Source organism: Perognathus longimembris, chromosome 10, assembly GCF_023159225.1.
Source record: "Perognathus longimembris pacificus isolate PPM17 chromosome 10, ASM2315922v1, whole genome shotgun sequence".
In the NCBI taxonomy this organism is placed as follows: Eukaryota; Metazoa; Chordata; class Mammalia; order Rodentia; family Heteromyidae; genus Perognathus; species Perognathus longimembris.
The window spans coordinates 51,985,223-52,003,813 of NC_063170.1; the positions used below are offsets into that span (position 1 = coordinate 51,985,223).

General features: G+C 39.8%; 1 protein-coding gene across 2 annotated transcripts; it reads left to right on the top strand.

Moving 5' to 3' along the window:
* The first annotated feature begins 718 nt into the window (after nucleotides 1–718).
* On the top strand, nucleotides 719–18,144 carry C10H3orf14 (chromosome 10 C3orf14 homolog). Of its 2 annotated transcripts, none has more exons than XM_048356070.1 (5): nucleotides 719–817; nucleotides 1,991–2,043; nucleotides 3,550–3,673; nucleotides 14,982–15,056; nucleotides 17,568–18,144. In XM_048356070.1, the coding sequence occupies exons 2-5, from the start codon at nucleotides 1,991–1,993 to the stop codon at nucleotides 17,703–17,705; spliced, it is 390 nt and encodes a 129-aa protein (XP_048212027.1). In that variant the 5' UTR covers nucleotides 719–817; the 3' UTR covers nucleotides 17,706–18,144. The 2 variants fall into 2 exon arrangements, with proteins under 2 accessions (XP_048212027.1, XP_048212028.1); XM_048356071.1 differs by having other exon boundaries at nucleotides 734–817; nucleotides 1,984–2,043.
* The last annotated feature ends 447 nt before the right edge of the window (nucleotides 18,145–18,591 follow it).

The following is an 18,591-nucleotide window of genomic DNA, read 5'->3' on the forward strand; positions in this document are numbered from 1 at the left end:
TTATACCACTGTTGTAATTATTTTCAACATGCCATGTAAAACCGTACCTTTTTGTATTCTTGTCTGTTTGAAGGTTTTGTTTAGTTTAATTGCTCTTGTATTCCCTTTCTGTGATTGTACCCCCCCCCACCACCACTGTATCTCATCTGAGTACCCTGGATACCGTTTATATGGGTATTAGAACGGAAGGAAAAGGGAATATTAAAATCGAGAGACAAAGGACAAAAAGTCAAACCATTCCAAAAGCAATACTTACAAAACCATTTGGTGTAAACCAACTGCACAACTCTTGGTGGGAGAGGGGAAGGGGGGGGGGGAGGAAGGGGGAAATGAGGGAGGCGGTAACAAGTTGAACACGAATGTACTCACTGCCTTACATATGAATCTGTAACCTCTCTGTACCACACTTTGACAAAAAAAAAAAGTTTAATAAAAAATAATAAAACTTAGCTTGCACAGGCAAAAACCAAAAACAAAAACAACTGCGCTCTAAAGCTCATCTTAGGAGAGCTGCGTTTTCCCCGAGATTCAAAATAAACATGCCAGGGTCCCGCCTGCGTCGGGTGTACAATACAGTACTCTCCTCAGAGTTCCCACGCCTACCCCGGCTGAGCGCCAGAAGCCCGCCTTTTATAGAGGCGGTGACGTCACTACACTGGGCATGCGCAGAGGGAGGGCCGAGTCCATGCCCCCCCTCCCTGCACGGAAGCCCCCATCCTGCGCAGGCGCAGTGGACGTCAGCGCCGTTCCCAGTAGACCCCTGGAGGTGGACTCGGCACGCCAAGTCCCCGGCAGCGCGCGGGAGTCCGCAGAGCCGGTGAGGGGGACGTAGTTAAAGGGAAGCTCGGGGTGATGAGGACGGTTCGGAAGTGCTTTGGCTTTTGTTCGTAGGAAAAGGGGAGAGTTGGGGTGGTCGTGGTGCTGACGCCGGTGCGAATCCTCGGTTGGAACGGCAGCGTTTACTCAGGGACCCGTGTGAAGTGCGCGGCGCGGGCGTCACGGGAAAGTTCACCCCGGTCTGACTTTCTGGGTTTCCCGGGCTCCCGCAGCAAAAGGAAGCTGGGGAAAGGAAGAGGAAATGACGAGGGGCAGCCTGCGGGAATCTGAGATGCCCAGCCTCTGTAACGGGAGCCGGGCGGGCGGGCTGAGCCTGGGCGCTGTCCGCGGTGCTGAAGCAAGGCCGCAGGGAGCCCCACGGAGGACCCAGTTCGCCGGGCCAGAGCTCATGGCCCTCGTGCTGCAAGCAAAGCGCAGCCTTTCCATCGGGGCTGCACACTGAACACTCAGAACAAGCCGGTCTGCAGTTTCAGAAACTCGAGAAACGCTTCAGATGAGAAAGGCAGTTTCGTTCGGGTCTTTTTCTGAGATTAGGCCGCTTGGGTCTCTGCCCTTCCAGATGGTGTAGCCCTCAGGCTTGGCCACCTTCAAAGCAAACTTTTGTGTGTATTGCTCCAGGCTCTTTAGCCAAGGTGAGTTTGCTTTGGATGTAAGGTGTGCCACCCAAAGAGGTTTCTCTAAACTCAGCCAGGGTAGAGTGAGAATTGTGCTTTTCCTCACAGTTACACATGAAAAATACTTGTTTGGAAGAGGCATGGTAGGACTGGGCAGTCTTCCAAAAGAAAAGACCATGAAGTTTCCAATTGGTTCTCATGCTCATTTGCCTTTCTGTGTGTGTGTGTGTGTGTGTGTGTGTGTGTGTGCATGTGTGTGTGTGCGCATAAGGAACGGTGTTCCTGTGTTGAATTTTACAGAGTGGATTTTCTTCTGTCTGTTGATACAATAAAGTGTTCACTACTCTTGGTACCAACTGCCTGTTTTGCGTTCTGATAAAGGTTAGAGGGTTTTTTGTTTTGTTTTGTTTTCTTAAAGAGAAGAAAACTTGAAATGTGCTTACCTGACCCTTGATGTTCTTAGATGAATCTGGCATATGCAGTTATGTATCCTATATAGAAATATATTTAAATGTGTTCTTTTTATCTTTTGATCAAAGATGACTTCCTTGTTTGCTCAAGAATTTCGCCTTTCTAAAAGACATGAAGAAATGTAAGTTTTGAAAAAGGATTACCTAAAGACATTAAGTTGTACAGGCTCTATTAGTACAACTTTATTTTGTACACACATGTACATTATCTTCTTACATAAAAACTTATGTAAAAATTTCATGTAAAATTCATGTGTACCACACTTAAGTGATTTTGGTACACTCTTAAGAATAACTAAAAGGACACTATTGTTCTATACCTCTTTGTTTCTAGTTTCTAAATACATTCACCTTCCATCTCTCCCTTTCTGGGCTACAAATTGATACTTAATGGAGATCTCTAAGCCTCCTATCTGGGCTGACTTTGTGTTCACTGGTGTGTGATCAATGCAGTCACAGGCCCAACACTTAGTTTAATCCCTAATGCCAGTCCTTAATTTTCTTCTTCCTCTATCATGAGAGCTCAGACTTTCCTATACATGACTGAAGCTTCTAAGATACTTTTTTACAAAGAGATAGAGAGGGATATCAGTTTTTAGTTCTACTTTCAAGACAAGCCTAGGACACAATGTTTTCTGAAAACCTTTACAACTATTTAAGGATTAGACTTGTGTGGATACCATTTATGTATTTTCAGTCATCTGACATATTTTCTTATAAGGGTGGGAACATCCAGCTCCAGCCTAGAATGCCCTCAAAATCATTTGGTACATGACAGGACAGACATGTATACTTCTCATATGCTGCTTGTCAGTTGCTTGTGCCATCTGTCTATATTGACAACTTTGTATGGCCCACAAATGACGTTATAAATATCCAAATGACCCTTGGCAGATTAAAGGTTCCCCACCCCTAAAAAAACTTGTAAAATGAGCATCTGACCAGCATACAACTTTTAAAGTATATTATATATAGTGAAATAGTTTGAGAATTTGCTTTTAAGTTTTTCCATCTTTCTTTAGTTACTGTTTTACCTTGTTGTGAGCATGCATATATACACACTGCCTCTCACTCATATATCAAACCATCATCTTTCTCTTGGAAAAAGAGGAAAAAATATTTTTATTGCTTCTTCAAACATATGGAAGTTTAGCACAATTCTAAATGTGTAACATGAGATTCAGGGGTACTGAAGTGTTAAGCAGAAGGTTTCATATAGCAAGTTATATCAATGTATGTGTGTGTGGGGAGGTATATATAACTATGTGTACAAGGAGATATGTATTACAGTTTGCATTTTCACCAAAAATTAAAACATATCTTCAACACTCTAAAATAATTTCAAAAGACCACAGAGGCTAAAGAAGAGAAGCATGTATTTATGGCATATATAAAGAATACGTTTATGTTAATGAAAGTAAAAATAAATTTACCCAAATTGACCTGAAACATAGAGGGTCACCCAGTTGTATTCATTGTCATGTTAGTTTACCTACTTATTAACTTTCAAAGAAAATAGGTTATAGTTGAAGTTTGATGCAATTAAAAAGATTTTGAGCATTGGTCAGGCCATAATACCATTTACTTCTTAAATTTTTTTCAGTTTACATAATCTTCACTTTTTTCAGAGTATCACAAAGATTAATACTGCTTCAACAAATGAAGACTAAATCTGGAGACCCAAACACAGAAAGGGTATCTCAGCTGCAAGCAGCTGAAGCTGCTTTTAAAAGGAATCTTAGTCTTTTAAAGGTAAGTTTCCATGATGAGTATAGAGACATTTCCCATCTTTCCAAAACTGTCTCAATTTTATTAGTTTGACTTCATGTCTTTGTTCTCAGTAATAAATAGAATTAATGACAGCACCTTTTATGAAGTCACGATAGTGGAGTAAATGGCAGGCAAATTTTCATTTAATTTTTTTTTGCAATTAGCCAAAAAACTAATGACTACAAGAAGAATAGTAAAGTCACCTTTGGGCATGAAGAAATAGAAGGTGTACCTTTCCATTTCCCATCTTTTATTTAAAGGAAGATCTTGAGCAACCATAAACTATAATGTGTTCAGATTCAGCCCAGAACTATTGAAGGTATCATGGGAAATAAGAACAATTTGACTTTGCCCTACTGAAGCCACAGTCAACATACAGAACTCCTATCTATGATAACAGATTTCTCAAGGTTCCTTGGTTATGGAGGAGGTGGTCAAAGTGTACGATTGTGCAGGGCCTCACCATTTGGCCAATGTACCCATTTGGAGTAAAATCATATGTGTAACATTTTTGGCTGCCTGCTATCCTTTGCTTCCAGAATTGTGTGGCTTCATCCATAATTAAAACCCTAAAGTTTGCTTCCATTCAAGCTTCCAAGAGATCCTATGACTAAAACATTTGGTAGTAAGACTATATTATTTAAGTTATAAAGCAGTGCTTTCAGTTTTTTATTGTTAAATATTTTCATCGATAGGCATGATACAGCTATCTTCTATCCTCACTAGAGATAAAGGAAGAGGAAAATTCAGTTATCTTCTCAGCTTCTGGCAGTTTGATCTACAGTAATTTAAGTCACAGCCATAGTGCTACCAAAGCATTCTATATTGCCATATGTCTTACTTGCCCAATGGTGTTAGCGATATTTATTTTTAAATGGAAAATATAGGATATTCTGGAATTTGCTGTGAAAAGTTAGAAAAACTAAATTAGAAGGCTAGATTGCTATCTACCTGCAGCAAGTAATGTAACATTTGATTTTAAGTATTTTCCTTTTAATGAACAAGTCTTTGACAACTGCCCAGAGGCTAACAGTAGGAATACCATGTTACGTATAAATCAACATTCTTACTCTCAAGGAGAAAACAGGGTTAGCTGACATTAGTATCCTTGTAAGATCCTTGTTATTAACTCTGAGTTCAAACACTAAATTACATGGCATAGACTATGAGACATTTGAAACTATGAGGAATTAAGAGTAAAAAGATATTTGAGAGCTTTTTGGAATACAGAAATTTTTCCCATCTTTCCAAAAAAAAGTTTTGTGTGAATTTATGACTTGGATTTATACCAAAGTCATATATCTAAGAAGTATAATTAGCAAAGCAACATTAATTTGAGAATATTGATGTTCTAAGAGATCTCAAATAGGAAGTGCAAGACTTCAGCTATGTTTGAATAAGCAGAAGGCAAAGCATTCCAATGGATTCTTAAATAAAAAGGGCCCAACACAGAAATTTAATAGTCCTATGAATGTTCAAAGGACTATGAGCTAACTAGCTTTGAAGAAATATTGGATATGTTTGGGGGAATTAAAGAAGTTGATTATTGATACACGAAGACAGCATATTACTCCAAGTGAGTGAACAAAAGAAAATTGTACACTAAGTATTTGTTTAACAAAGACTAAGTTTTCATTTAGATGATGCAAAGTGGCATTAAGAACAGAAAATTAGTTAGGAACAGAAAATTAGCTGAAAACAAGGTTCAGCAGGATCAGTTTTGAATGGATGCAGGATGGTTTTGAAAAGGAAGATAAACCACCAGAATTTTATATTATATGGCTTTATACCTTAAAAGGCCAAGTGAATTGTATAAAGTTAGAGGACTAAAGGTACAGAAATCAATAGTGTTACTATATATATAATTGTATATATATATATATATACACACACACATACAAAACACAGAATATGAGTCAGATTCAAATTTTCACTAAAACTATTACAGTATTTTAACAGGGGTTATCCATGATAGTGTTAAAGACACTACAATGCAGGACTAAAAGAAAACATAAACTGGGTTCCAATGACTCATGCCTGTAACCCTAGCTACTCAGGAGGCTGAGATCTGAGGTTTGAAGCCAGCCCAGGCAGGAAAGTCTATGAGATTATCTCTACTAAAGAAAACAAAAACAGAAATAGAGCTGTGGCTCAACAAAAGAAGCATAAGGGCATGGCCCTGAGTTCAAGCCCCAGAACGAGGAAAAGAAAAGAACATATAAAAGGAGAGACACACTTTAATCCTGACATGGGATACTCCTGTTTTTCTATAGTTACCTGTCTTAGCATTATAGAGTTTTCTTTTTAATCCCAGCAAAGTGTTCATTAGAATCTATAAAACGCACCTAATTTTATACATGTAAATTTGTTTAGAAAAGTAAACTGGCAAGAATATCGTGGGTACCAGTGGGTCACACCTAGAATCCAGCTACCCAGGATGCTGAGACCTAGTGAAACAAGGCTCAAAGCCAGCACAAGCAGTATAGTCTGACATATCATCCCCAGTTGATCAGAAAGAATGCTGCATTTGGGGCTGGGAATATGGCCTAGTGGCAAGAGTGCTTGCCTTGTATACATGAAGCCCTGGGTTCAATTCCCCAGCACCACATATATAGAAAATGGCCAGCTCTGGGCCTTGAGTCCAAGGCCCAGGACTGGCAAAAAAAAAGAATGCTGCATTAGAGGCATGGCTTAAGTGGTAGTGTGCCAGCCAGTCTGGCAAGCAAGTGGAGAGCCAGAGCACCAAGTTCAAGCCCAAGTTACAGAACACATAACAAAAGAACCAAGTAATTTTTTAAGGAAGTGCTAGAAGAAATTAATTCCATCAAATATTTGACCCTATTAATAAATTAATAAATATGGGTATATTTAAGATGACACAGGCTTTAGTCAGCAAATGCCATAAAAGACAGTGAACTTTAAAATATAGGTCCAGGGCTGGGACTATGGCCTAGTGGCAAGAGTGCTTGACTTGTATACACGAAACCCTGGGTTCGATTGCTCAGCCCCACATATATAGAAAAGGCCAGAAGTGGCGTTGTGGCTCAAGTGGTAGAGTGGTAGCCTTGAGCAAAAAGAAGCTAAAGACAGTGCTCAGGCCCTGAGTGCAAGCCCCGGGTCTGGCAAAAACAAAACCAAAAAAAACCATAGGTCCAGTGATTTTCCCCCTATTAGTATTAGTTGGAATGTATCTACCTTTACTAAAATAAAACAAACATAAGGGGTAGAGATTTGGAAGAGGGAGAATTTTGTTTCTTTATGAACACTTATATGATGAAAGCTGTGATCTCCCCACCACCACCTCCCAGAAAACTTAATTTTACCCAGAAAGGCAATGCTGTGATAAGTAACATCATCACATGAGAAGATGCACACAAAGCCCGCAGGCAAAGAAAAGCACATCAGAGACAGAATGAGTGCTGCCGCTGACGTCACTGGGAAGTCCTTGTGCGACACTTGGCAGTTACCAAGAGCCACAGCAGCCAAGTGCCAGTGGCTTGTGCCTGCAATCCTCACTACTCTGGAGGCTGGGGATTCTGGTTCAAAGCCAGCCAGGGCCAGAAAGTCCATGAGACTCTTATCTCCAAGTAAGCTGGAAAAAAAAAGCCAAGCTGTAGCTCAAGTGGTAGAGAACTAGCCTTGAGCAAAAAAGCTCAGGGATCAGTGGCCATGCGTGTGTGTGTGTGTGCACGCGCGCGCACACACACACACACACATACACACACACACACACCTCAGCAACCTACATCCAGGATGGCCAGTAACAATTTCCTCCTGACCACTATTTTTCTTTTTTGGTCAGTTCTGAGGTTAGAACCCAGGACCCTGAGCTTGCTAGGCAGGTACTCTACTGTTGAATCATACCCCCAGCCCTTTTATCTTTTTTGCACCAGCACTGGGGCTTAAACTCAGAGCCTTGAAGTTTTTCACTTACTGCTGGTACTCAACCACTTGGGTCGGGCCTCCAGTCCAGCATTTTTGCTGGTTAATTGGAGATAGAGTTGCTCACTTATCTGCCTAGGCTGACTTTGAATTTCCATCCTCAGATCTCAGCCTCCGGATGAACTATGAATAAAAGCATGAGCTACCAATGGCCTGGCTCCTTTTTCTTTTCTTTTTTTTTTTTTAATCATTTTTCCAAAAACCCAGGCCAACCTGGACTATGATCCTCTTATTGACGCCTCCATTAAAAGTGAGATGACAGGCATGCATCTTCAAACCCAACAGTTACAGGTTAAGATGGTTTTTGCAAACTTTTGCTTAGACTGACTTCAACCCCCATCCTCCCAATCTCTACCTACCAGGTAGGTAAGGTCATAGCTGTAAGCCACCATGCCCAGGTAACCACTGTATAAAGATACATTAAACGTGAGCCAAACATACCCAGAGCCCTGGGTTTAATCCCCAACACCAAAAAACAAAAAAAATCATACTCAGATGAAATTAATATATCTTTTAAACATATACAAGATCCTGCAAGTGTTTGCTGTGAAAGAATTTTTCTTCACCGAACCTTTAAAATGCCATGTGTGTTTTATGGTTAAGCACATCTTAAACTAGTGCATTTCAAGCATCCAGTATCCACATGCAGCCAGTGGCTTAGTATATTAACAGTACAGCTCTACAGGCCTCCTCAGATTCGGGTCTGTTTTGTGGTGTTGGGACAAATCTAGAGCCTTATATGTGCTATAAAGTCTCCTATTCTAACCCAGGCTGGTCTAGAACTGGAGATCTCCTTCCTCAGGTGCTGCAAGTCTTTTTTTTTTTTTTTTTTTCAGTCATGGGGCTTGAACTCTGGGCCTGGGTGCTGTCCCTGAGCTCTTCAGCTCAAGGCTAGCACTGTACCACTTGAGGCACAGTGCCATTTCCAGTTTTCTGATGGTTAACTGGAAATAAGAGTCTCGTGGACTTTCCTGCCCAGGCTGCCTTTGAACTGCAATCCTTAGATCTCCACCACCTCAGTAGCTGGGATTACAGGTGTGAGCCACCAGCACCCAGGTGCAACATTATTTATGTTTAGTGATTGTACTGGGGTTGAGCCATGCCCTCAGCCTTTTTTGCTGTTTTGGCTAATTTATTTTTTAATATAGTCTTATGTTTTTGTCGGGACCCATCCTCAGACTGTTATTCTCCTGCCTCATGGCCTCCACAGTAGCTGGGATTGTACTTTAGTGTAACCACTATGCCCCGATTATTTGTTAAATTAGGGTTAAATTAATTTTTTTTTTACCAGGACTAGCCTGGAACCTTGATCCTCCTGATCTCTGCTTCCTATGACATTGGCTTGAGCCACCTGTCCTGCAATTCCCACTTATAAATTTCAGTTTTTCCATTCTTCATGGTTAGAAGCTTCATGACAGTAATAGGCTTTGAGAGTTTCCTTTTCTTTCTAATCTGATGGATTCTTCCAGGCTTATTGTGGTGACTTGCTGCCCAGACTTGGAATTGGTCTTTGCTTCAAGGAGCCTTGTCTTCTTTTGGCAGGAAATATATTTAGAGCCCTCAATCTGGGCACTAGGACTATTTATTGCAACTTCTTCAGATTTTAAGATGAAATATAAGAGCTTCTAACAGTACTTCCAAGAATATTAAAACCATTGATTTTGTGCCTCTCTTTCCTCACACCAAAAATCTGAATTCCCAAAGAATTTTTCAACATCAACATAACTGTGTATAATAGTTACCCCTTTATCTGAAGGACATATGCTGCAAAACTCCCAGGGTAAGGGGGATGTGAAGAGATTTTCTTTGAGTTGATTATTTAGTATGGATGAAATATGCTGGAGACTGAACCCAGATCTTGTACATGCTGAGGGTATAATCTCTACCTCTGAGAGATATCCTCGGCCTCTAGAATTTTCTGTTGTATACTTTCAGGCCACCATTAATAGTGTGAAGGGGAAAATGTAGAAAGCCATGGATCAGGAGGGACTCTTTTTTTTAATTTTAAATTTATTTGTTTATTAATTGAACACAAATTTTTGGACAAGGTGTTGTGCAAAAAGGGTACAGTTACATAGTAGGGCAGTGTGTACATTTCTTGTGATATCTTACGTCCTGTTTTTCTATCTCTTCTCTAGGTCAGGTAGACATATATACAATACACAATGTATCGTGAACATATACAGTAGCCACGTGGCCACACCCAAGAAAGTTCACCTAGGGCTTTAAATGTAATGTCGATATTAGACCATATGTCGACAGTAGTCTTATATGAACGTACATACCTAGCTTTTGAGCTATTGTATTCCCCTGAGAGGTCAATTTTTGACCTTTATATGTTGAGTAATTGTTTGATTTTAGTTACATACTGTTGGGTCGCTGCCCCAATCCTGTGGGGAATACTATTTGACAAGCAGTTTTTGGTTTCCCAGACTTGGTCTCTACTGTCTCTCCGTCTCCCTTTGTTAACAGTCATATATCAGGGAGATCATGCCCCTTTGTTTTCTGTGTTCTAGGCTTGTCTTGCTCAACATTATTTGTTCGAGTTCTGACCATTTCCCTGCGAATAACAATATTTCACCATTCCTAATCGCTATGTAGTATTCCATTGTGTATAAGTACCATATTTTTTGGATCCATTCGTCTGTGGAGGGGCATCTGGGTTGTTTCCATATTTTGGCTATTGTGAATTGTGCCGCGATAAACATGGAAGGACAAATGTCTTTTTGATATCTTGGGTTTTGCTGTTTAGGATAGATACCTAGGAATGGTATGGCTGGGTCATAGGGTAGGTCTATATTGAGCTTTTTGAGAAACCTCCATACTGTTCTCCAAAGTGGTTGTACTAATCTGCACTCCCACCAACAATGGAGAAGGGTTCCTCTTTCCCCCACAGCCCCTCCAGCATTTGTTGTTTCCTGAGTTCAGAGTATAGGCCATTCTAACTGGGGTGAGGTGGTATCTCAGGGTTGTTTTTATTTGCATTTCCTTTACTACCAGGGGTGTTGAGCATTTCCTCATGTGTTTCTTTGCCATTTTTATATCTTCTCTTGTGAAGTCTCTCTTTAGCTCCTTTGCCCATTTCCTAATAGGTTTATTGGGCTTGGAAGGGCTTAGTTTTTTGAGTTCTCTGTAGATGACAGATATCAGGCCTTTGTCTGTTGCTGTGCTGGTAAATATCCTTTCCCATATCGTTGGCTGTCTTTCTATTTTGGTGGCTATGTCCTTAGCTGTGCAGAAACTTTTTAATTTGTAGTAGTCCCATTTGTCGAGTCTTTCCCCTATTTGTTGTGCCCCTGGGACTCTATTCAGAAAGTGCCTTCCTGTGCCTATAAGTTCTAGTGTCTTTCCAACTCTGTCCTTCAGTAGTTTCAAGGATTCAGGTCTGATGTTGAGGTCCTTGATCCATTTTGAGTTGATCTTGGTGCATGGTGATAGGCTTGGGTCTACTTTGAGTTTTCTGCATATGGCTGCCCAGTTCTCCCAGCACCAGTAGTTGAAGAGGCTATGTTTATTCCATTGTACGTCTTTAGCTCCTTTGTCGAATATCAGTTGGCTGTAAGAGTGCGGTTTTATTTCTGGATCTTCAATTCTAATCCATTGGTCTTCCGATCTGTTTGTATACCAATACCATGCTGTTTTTGTTATGATGGCCTTGTAGTAGAGCTTGAAATTTGGTATTGTGATACAGGAGGGACTCTGGTTTTCACTTTGTCCTGTGATACCAACTGGAATGAGTTTTACTAAAATATCTAGTGATAACTCTCTTACTACTAGAGGATATATCTTGCTAGTAAGTGTGTTCAGTTAATACTGTGCTTTAAGACCATGTAACACTTATGCCAACAAATAATTTGCTTTATTTGTTTTTTGAGTTTTAGTGGTTACTCATTATTCATTCTGTAACTACATCAATTATTAAAGCATGGAGTGACAGATCTATAGAACAGTAATAAAGTGTGGCCAGAAAAGTAGCCTGTTTCCTATTCTCCCTTTTCTTTTTCCTTTTCCCCTCCTCATCTTGGGTTCTTTTTATTAAATTTAACTTTGAGATTATACTTAGAAAACTTATAATATCTTATTTATTCTTTTAATGAATATTTACATACACATGTCCTGCACTTTATTAGGTACTTGAAGGTGTAAAGATTGTGTGAGATACAGAACATATCTTCTAGATCTTCTGGTAGTATATATAATAGTCAATGGGAAAGTTCTTATGTAGAAGTATTAGAATATAACTTGTTTTAGAACCCTGGGATCAAGTTGCAGAGTGTTTTTGTTTTGCTTTGAGTATTTGTTCTTTTTTTTTTTTCCTTTGGTGAGTAGGTCAGTTTTAGTGTAAAAAATTCTCTCATTGCATTGTACTCATTAATTGGTGCGTTGAATTGCAACCCCTTTGTACAACTACTTAAATTTTTTTAATTTAAAAAGAATTTACACTTTATCTTCTGTGTAGTGATGCCAATTTTTCTTAGTACTAGGAAGAATATAGTACACATAGTTCTTTCCATCAATCAATTAATCTCTCGACAGGTATGGATTGAAATAAAAGAGAGAGATGCTCTTGGTATGAAACAGAATAAGCACTGTAAGTACTCATTGAATTGAGTAAGTACAGTAACAAGACAATAGCATGGGAGTGAAGTGGAAAGGCTCGAAGAGGTATCCTCAAGAGCAATCTGGAGAGCTTTGAAATTATAACTGGCAGGGAATGAGAAGATTTGAAGATGAAGGAAGCTGTTACTAACTTAGAAGTATCTAGGTGAATAGGATTCCCAACATCATTTATTGACTGGGCCCATTCGGTGGGAAGAAGATAGGCTTCATTTTATGAAGTAATGAGGGGTGAGGTAGAAAGCTTATCACTGTCTACAGTAATGGTTAGATGAGGCTAGATTAAGTGACAGCCATGAAAGGAGATAAAGTAAAAAATAGGAAGACAGATGCCACAGATCTTAAGAAACCCACACTTAGAAGAGCCAGTGGCTCACACCTATAATCCTAGCTTCTCAGGAGGCTGAGATCTGAGGATCACAGTTCAAAGCCAGACCAAGCAGGAAAGTCCCCACAAGACTCTCCAATTAACCACCCCAAAACCAGTAGTGGAACTTTGGCTCAAAGTCGTAGAGCTCTAGCCTTGAGCAAAGAGCTCAGGGACAGTGTCCAGGTCTTGAGTTCAGCGCAACTGCGAGAAGAAAAGGAAGGAAGGAAGGGAAGGAGGCCGGCAAGAAACAGTGAGAGATAAGCAAAAACATCTAAGAGAATCCAATATCACTCAAGGGAAAAGTTTTCCAAAGAAGTGGTCATTTTAAACAAAATGCTACAGAGATGCCAGTCCTTGTTTTGCCACAAGCCTCCAGCTTTACCAAGTCATGTGCCCCTGTCCATACCTGCTCTTTGATTGCGTTTCTTCATAAGCAATACTCTGCATCTTTATTTTCTCTTCTCATCTTCAAGAGAAAATGTCCACATTATCTCTATAGTGCTGTCACCTAGATCTGCCACTAACAATAACTTTGAGACTATTCTTAGAATACCAACATAGTTGAAGGCATGAATACTCTGTGTTTTGTCTATTGGATTACAAAGGTTAAAAATGATAATTGTTTCCCAGAATGTTGTATTATCTATTAAGATTGCAGAAGAGTTATTCTGCTCTCTCTGTAGCCACGGATAGACATGACATGCTTTTTCACTTGAAACTTGGTTGTGAACTGCTATGGGTAAACATGATAACACTAGGTTTTTAAGCCTAAAATAGATGTGGTTCATCCCCCCTCCCTTTCAAATCACCTTCCTTTAGGCAGCAGGTGCATTAATGGTTGTGCAACTTTGGGGAGTCCCTTTAGGGAATTTCCTGTTTTTCCCTTTTACATTTCACACCCATTCCTTGCTCTGCCGCTGCCATCTGCTGTCTTTTTTCTCCTGTTCAGCATTGGCTCCTTCACACCCCACTCCCACGCCCTTTTCCATCTCCCTCCGTCTGTCCAACAGCCCTCGACTTAGATTGCTCCAATGTTGTACATGGATCAAGAGAGAACTTTCTCTTTCCTATCAGTTCACTAAGCTCAAAGGAGAAACAAAATTTCCCCAGCCTTGTACCAAGGCTTCTGAACTTGATAAACATAGTTAAGTGGCACAAAACAACCCAGGTGCTGACATGAAGGAACCATGTCTTAAAACAGCCTTAAATATTTTAGTAATTACACTCAGAATCCTGTATTTCTGGACATATGTTTCATGCATCTATCAAGGTAACATTTATACCAAGTTATGAGCTAAGTTGCTGTGGTGTCTTTGCAGTCTTAAGGGAAATATGCACATTGTCAAGCTGAAGTACAAACTAAAGCCTGGTACTTGAATGCTATCAGCCTGAATAATATACCATCAAGCAATAAAACATACCATTGAAATTAACATAGGAATTTAGTTTCAGGCACCTAGATAGTTCAGTATTTTTTAAAAAAAAAAAAAGCCCTTGCTACAAAGAACTGGAGCAATTCACTGAACTTCTTTTAAATACCTGAAATATTTGTATAAAATTTGAAGATGGAGCAAATGAGATATGTGTAAACATACCACTCTTGGGGCTGGGAATGTGGCCTACTAGTAGAGTGCTTGCCTAGCATTCATGAAGCCCTGGGTTTGATTCTCAGCACCACATATACAGAAAAAGCTGGAAGTGACGCTGTGGTTTAAGTGGTAGAGTGCTAGCCTTGAGCAAAAAGAAGCCAAGCACAGGGCTCAGACCCTGAGTTCAAGCCCAAGGACTGGCAAAAAACAAAACAAAACAAAAAAAAAACTACTCTTGTCATCTTCAGAGACTAGGACTGTTTGCTTTTGGGGTGAACACTGTGTGTCTATCTTGATTATTTTATCTGTCAGGCTGTTTTTAGATGGTTTGAAAACTAAGTTAATGCTCTGACAATTTTTGCAGTTTTTGGTTTTTGGTCTTTACTGTGTAGCTCAGACTGGCCTCAAACTGACTATCCTCCTGCCTCAGCCTCCCATTATAGGGATTACAAGTATATACCACCACACCCAGCTGCTGGAAACAATTGTAAAGAAAGCTGCTTTTGATGAATTACTAGCACTTACCAGCTATTGAAAGTGAAAAGACAGAACATGGAAGTACCACCCCCTTTCTATTTTTAAAACAAGCAAACAGTACTCTTTACTAGAAGTGGGTTAATTGGGCTATAATCAGTTCTTGTAGCTCACTATGCCTCTATCAGCTCAAACTGTATATCAAGAGCGGAGATGTAGAGTACAGACATTGGCAGCAAAGGTGTCATTGGTGGTATATAGAAATACTGTGGTTTTTAAATGCTGATGTCTGTTACAGGATATAGAAGTAGCAGAAAAGTCTCTGCAGACCAGGATTCACCAACATCCACTGCCTGAGGTGCTTTCTCTCGAGGTGAGACTGAAGGAATAGTAACAAGCAAGAACCAGTCCTGTATGTGCAGTGGATATTGAACAGTGCTGCTGGGTGTGTTATTTCCCAGCTCTACGCAGTCAGTACAAGAAATGAGCTGTCTGCTTCATCTTAACTTTATAACTGGTAGCTGAGCATGAACAAAATTTGTATCCCGTGGAAAATTTTCCCCTCATCTTTTGACATAACTGCCTTGTGAAAATCCCAACCACTTAAGGTTGCTATAAATCAAAGGTGACAGCAGGCCCAAGCTGAGGGCTTTCCCTGTTAACAACTGTTCAGAGGAGTGGTTTATTCAGTGCCTTGGTCAGAACCTAGCCAAGGATTCTTAAATACATATTATCATACAATATAGTGTAGCATTTGCCTGTTGTATTTAGCTCCGTTTTCAACAACAGATTGGGAGGATGGCTTACAAAAAAAAAAAAAAAACACCCAAAACCATATTTGGTACACAAATATGTGATGAGTGGGAATTTACTATGTATAGGAATTTTTCATTTTATATTTTAATGACTTTTTCCCCCAAATGCCATTTTTTTCTTTCTTCCCAACTAAGGATTATGAATAGACTCAAAATGAAAGGCTGAGAATTTGCCCCTTCATTTTGTGTCATCTAGGGTAATAAGAAGAAGGAGTGATCAAGGATTAAAAAGAAAACTTCTGGTACAAAGTTGTGCGTTGGGCATGTCTTTTTCTTTGTTGATTCTGCAATACTTTACTCTGGCACATACAAGGCCCACATAATAGGGGTTAATCCAGCCGTGAATGGTAGAGAAACCCCCAACCACGGGTCTTGGATGGCATTTTTCTTAGCCAGTCTGGCACAGCAGGATGACCTTTATTTTAAGTATTTCAGGCTGTTTCTCAGACCACATGCATAGCTGGTCCAGATACACTGAATTCCTCACAGCATTTTCAACTGTTGGACTGCTGTACCTTCTTAATGCTTAGAGTGAACCATTATGTGTTCCTCGTGCTAACTCATTTGCTGAATTTCCCAAAATACAATTGTTAAGGTTGACCTAATAGAAAATGCCCTCAGAAATTTTAGCACTAAAATTCCCTGTGGCCTCCTTAGGGCTGTCACCCAAGAAACCCTCAAAGCTCCTACACACAAAATGAACTGGTGAAACGACATGAACTTCTGTGGCCTATAGACCACTAGAGTCCGACAACTTAGTACATATCTTTCTGGGCTCACGCCTGTAATGCTAACTTCTCAGGAGGCTGAGATATGGGAATTGTTCAAAGCCTGCCTTTGAAAAGGGCAGGAAATGGGGCTGGGGATATGGCCTAGTGGCAAGAGTGCCTGCCTCATATACATGAGGCCCTGGGTTCGATTCCCCAGCACCACATATACAGAAAATGGCCAGAAGTGGCGCTGTGGCTCAAATGGCAGAGTGCTAGCCTTGAGCAAAAAGAAGCCAGGGACAGTGCCTGAGTCCAAGGCTCGGGACTGGCCAAAAAAAAATAAAAAAAAAAATGAAAAGGGCAGGAAATGGGGGAGCGGGAGGGGGAGGAGGGGAAATGAGGGAGGAGGTAACAAGTTGAACAAGAAATGTACTCACTGCCTTACGTATGAATCTGTAACCCCTTTGTACTATACTTTGACAATAAAGAAAAAAGTTTAATTTAAAAAAATAAAAGAAAAAGAAAGGACAGGAAAATCTGTAAGACTCCTGTCTCCCATTAACCAGTAAAAAGTTCGAAGAAGAGCTGAGGTTCAAGTGGTAGAGTGCTATCCATGAGCAAAAATAAGGTTAGGGACAGCACCCAGGCCCTGAATTCAAGGCCCAAGACCAGCACACACACACACACACACACACACACACACACACACACACACACCCCACACACAAACCACATCAACTTAAAAACTATTCTTAAATGATATTGATAAAATGTTCTCGCAATGCAAAGACATTTTGTAAAAATGGCAATTTGTGACATCAAGTATTCTCATAAAAGTTAATATATGATGCATGTTTTTACATACCTAGGAGCATATTACATTTCCATTCCTCATCTTGTCCCAGGTCAAATAATTTGCTATTAATTGTGAATAATTGTTTCGTGTTTAATCACTTCACTATAATCATTGTGGGTAATTTTGGTGTAGGATAGGGAACATTTCACTAAAGTCTTGATGAATACTGTAAATGATAGGGCTGGCAATTATCACAAGGTTGACCACAAGAGGGCGTGTAAAATCACAATAAAATTCTAAAACCTGTAATTCTGCCAGCCTCTGGTTTTACTGAGAAATTTGAAAATTAACACTAGTAAGTAGCCAGATTTTTTTCTAAAATTAACATAAAATATTCTGTAGAGGAAATGCATTCTACTTATATCTGTGTGTGTGTGTGTGTGTGTGTGTGTGTGTGTGTGTGTGTGTGCATGCACTTAGGTGAATAAACATTTAGACTATTATGAAGAGCCAAGTTCAATTGCTTGATATGCTGTCTTACTTTGGGTGTTTCTTTTTTTCAGGCTTGTTACTGGGCATCAGTGAAAGAATATATTCCCAAATGGAAACAGTTTCTTTTAGGAAGAGCACCATACCCTACTGGTGTTGAAAATCATGATGAAACAGAAAACAACATTCAAAAGAAAGCTGCAAAGCAATAACTTCTTCACATGCATTTAAGAAGACCTATTTAACAAGCTGAATATGAAATATTTGTGGACAAGTACAATCATTTTAGGAATTGGCTCTGTCCCTATAACAATGTAAACATGATCATAAATGACAATGGAGACATGTTTATATACTGAGAAATCTTAGATTGTCACCTACTGCTACTTCAGGGTCATAAATTTGCTTTCTACTAGACCTACCAAAGTGTTAACAACTGATATTCAAGGTATAATGTTTAGTAAATGAAGTATGAAACCCATGGTGTCATTTAGAATACTTACAATCATTCTCATGTAAGCAGGTGGGTTATCAATTTTCTAGAACCTGTACTTTTAAGCTATTGCATTATGGGTAAAAGACACAGGATCAAGGTGGCCACTTGCTTACTGTTATAATTCCTTTTAACAAATAAAAACATGGTGACACTTAGCTGCTGTCATACTCAATAGTTACCAGAAAGTAGATCTAGGGGATTCCGTGCCTCACAAATAGACCTCTCACAGCTGTGGGGATGGACAGACCTAAACTGTTAAAGCATGTGGTAAGGAGCTGGTTTCAGGAAGGCTTAGAATTGATTTTGAAAAAGGGAGCCTCGTAGAGCTGAGTAGAATGGTTGACTAGACTCTTCAGTTGGTTATTGAAGGGTTTCCGACCTTATGGGTGCAAAGGACCCCTCCTCATCTTTCAAGTTGCCCTTCCTTCTTCCTTCTATTTTTTTTTTCTCTCAAATTTTTATTATCAAACTGACATACAGAGAGGTTACAGTATCATACGTTGGGCATTGGATACATTTCTTGTACTGTTTGTTGCCTTGTCCCTCATGCCCCCCTTCCTTCTATTTTGATTTTATCCCTTCTATTTTGATTTCTGAAAACA

Bases quoted from the DNA above. Each gene is read 5' to 3' on its own strand.
- C10H3orf14 (XM_048356070.1), top strand. From the start codon at position 1,991: ATGACTTCCTTGTTTGCTCAAGAATTTCGCCTTTCTAAAAGACATGAA. The intron at 2,044-3,549 runs GTAAGTTTTGAA...CACTTTTTTCAG, and splicing joins TCTAAAAGACATGAAGAAAT to AGTATCACAAAGATTAATAC. The intron at 15,057-17,567 runs GTGAGACTGAAG...TCTTTTTTTCAG, and splicing joins CTGAGGTGCTTTCTCTCGAG to GCTTGTTACTGGGCATCAGT.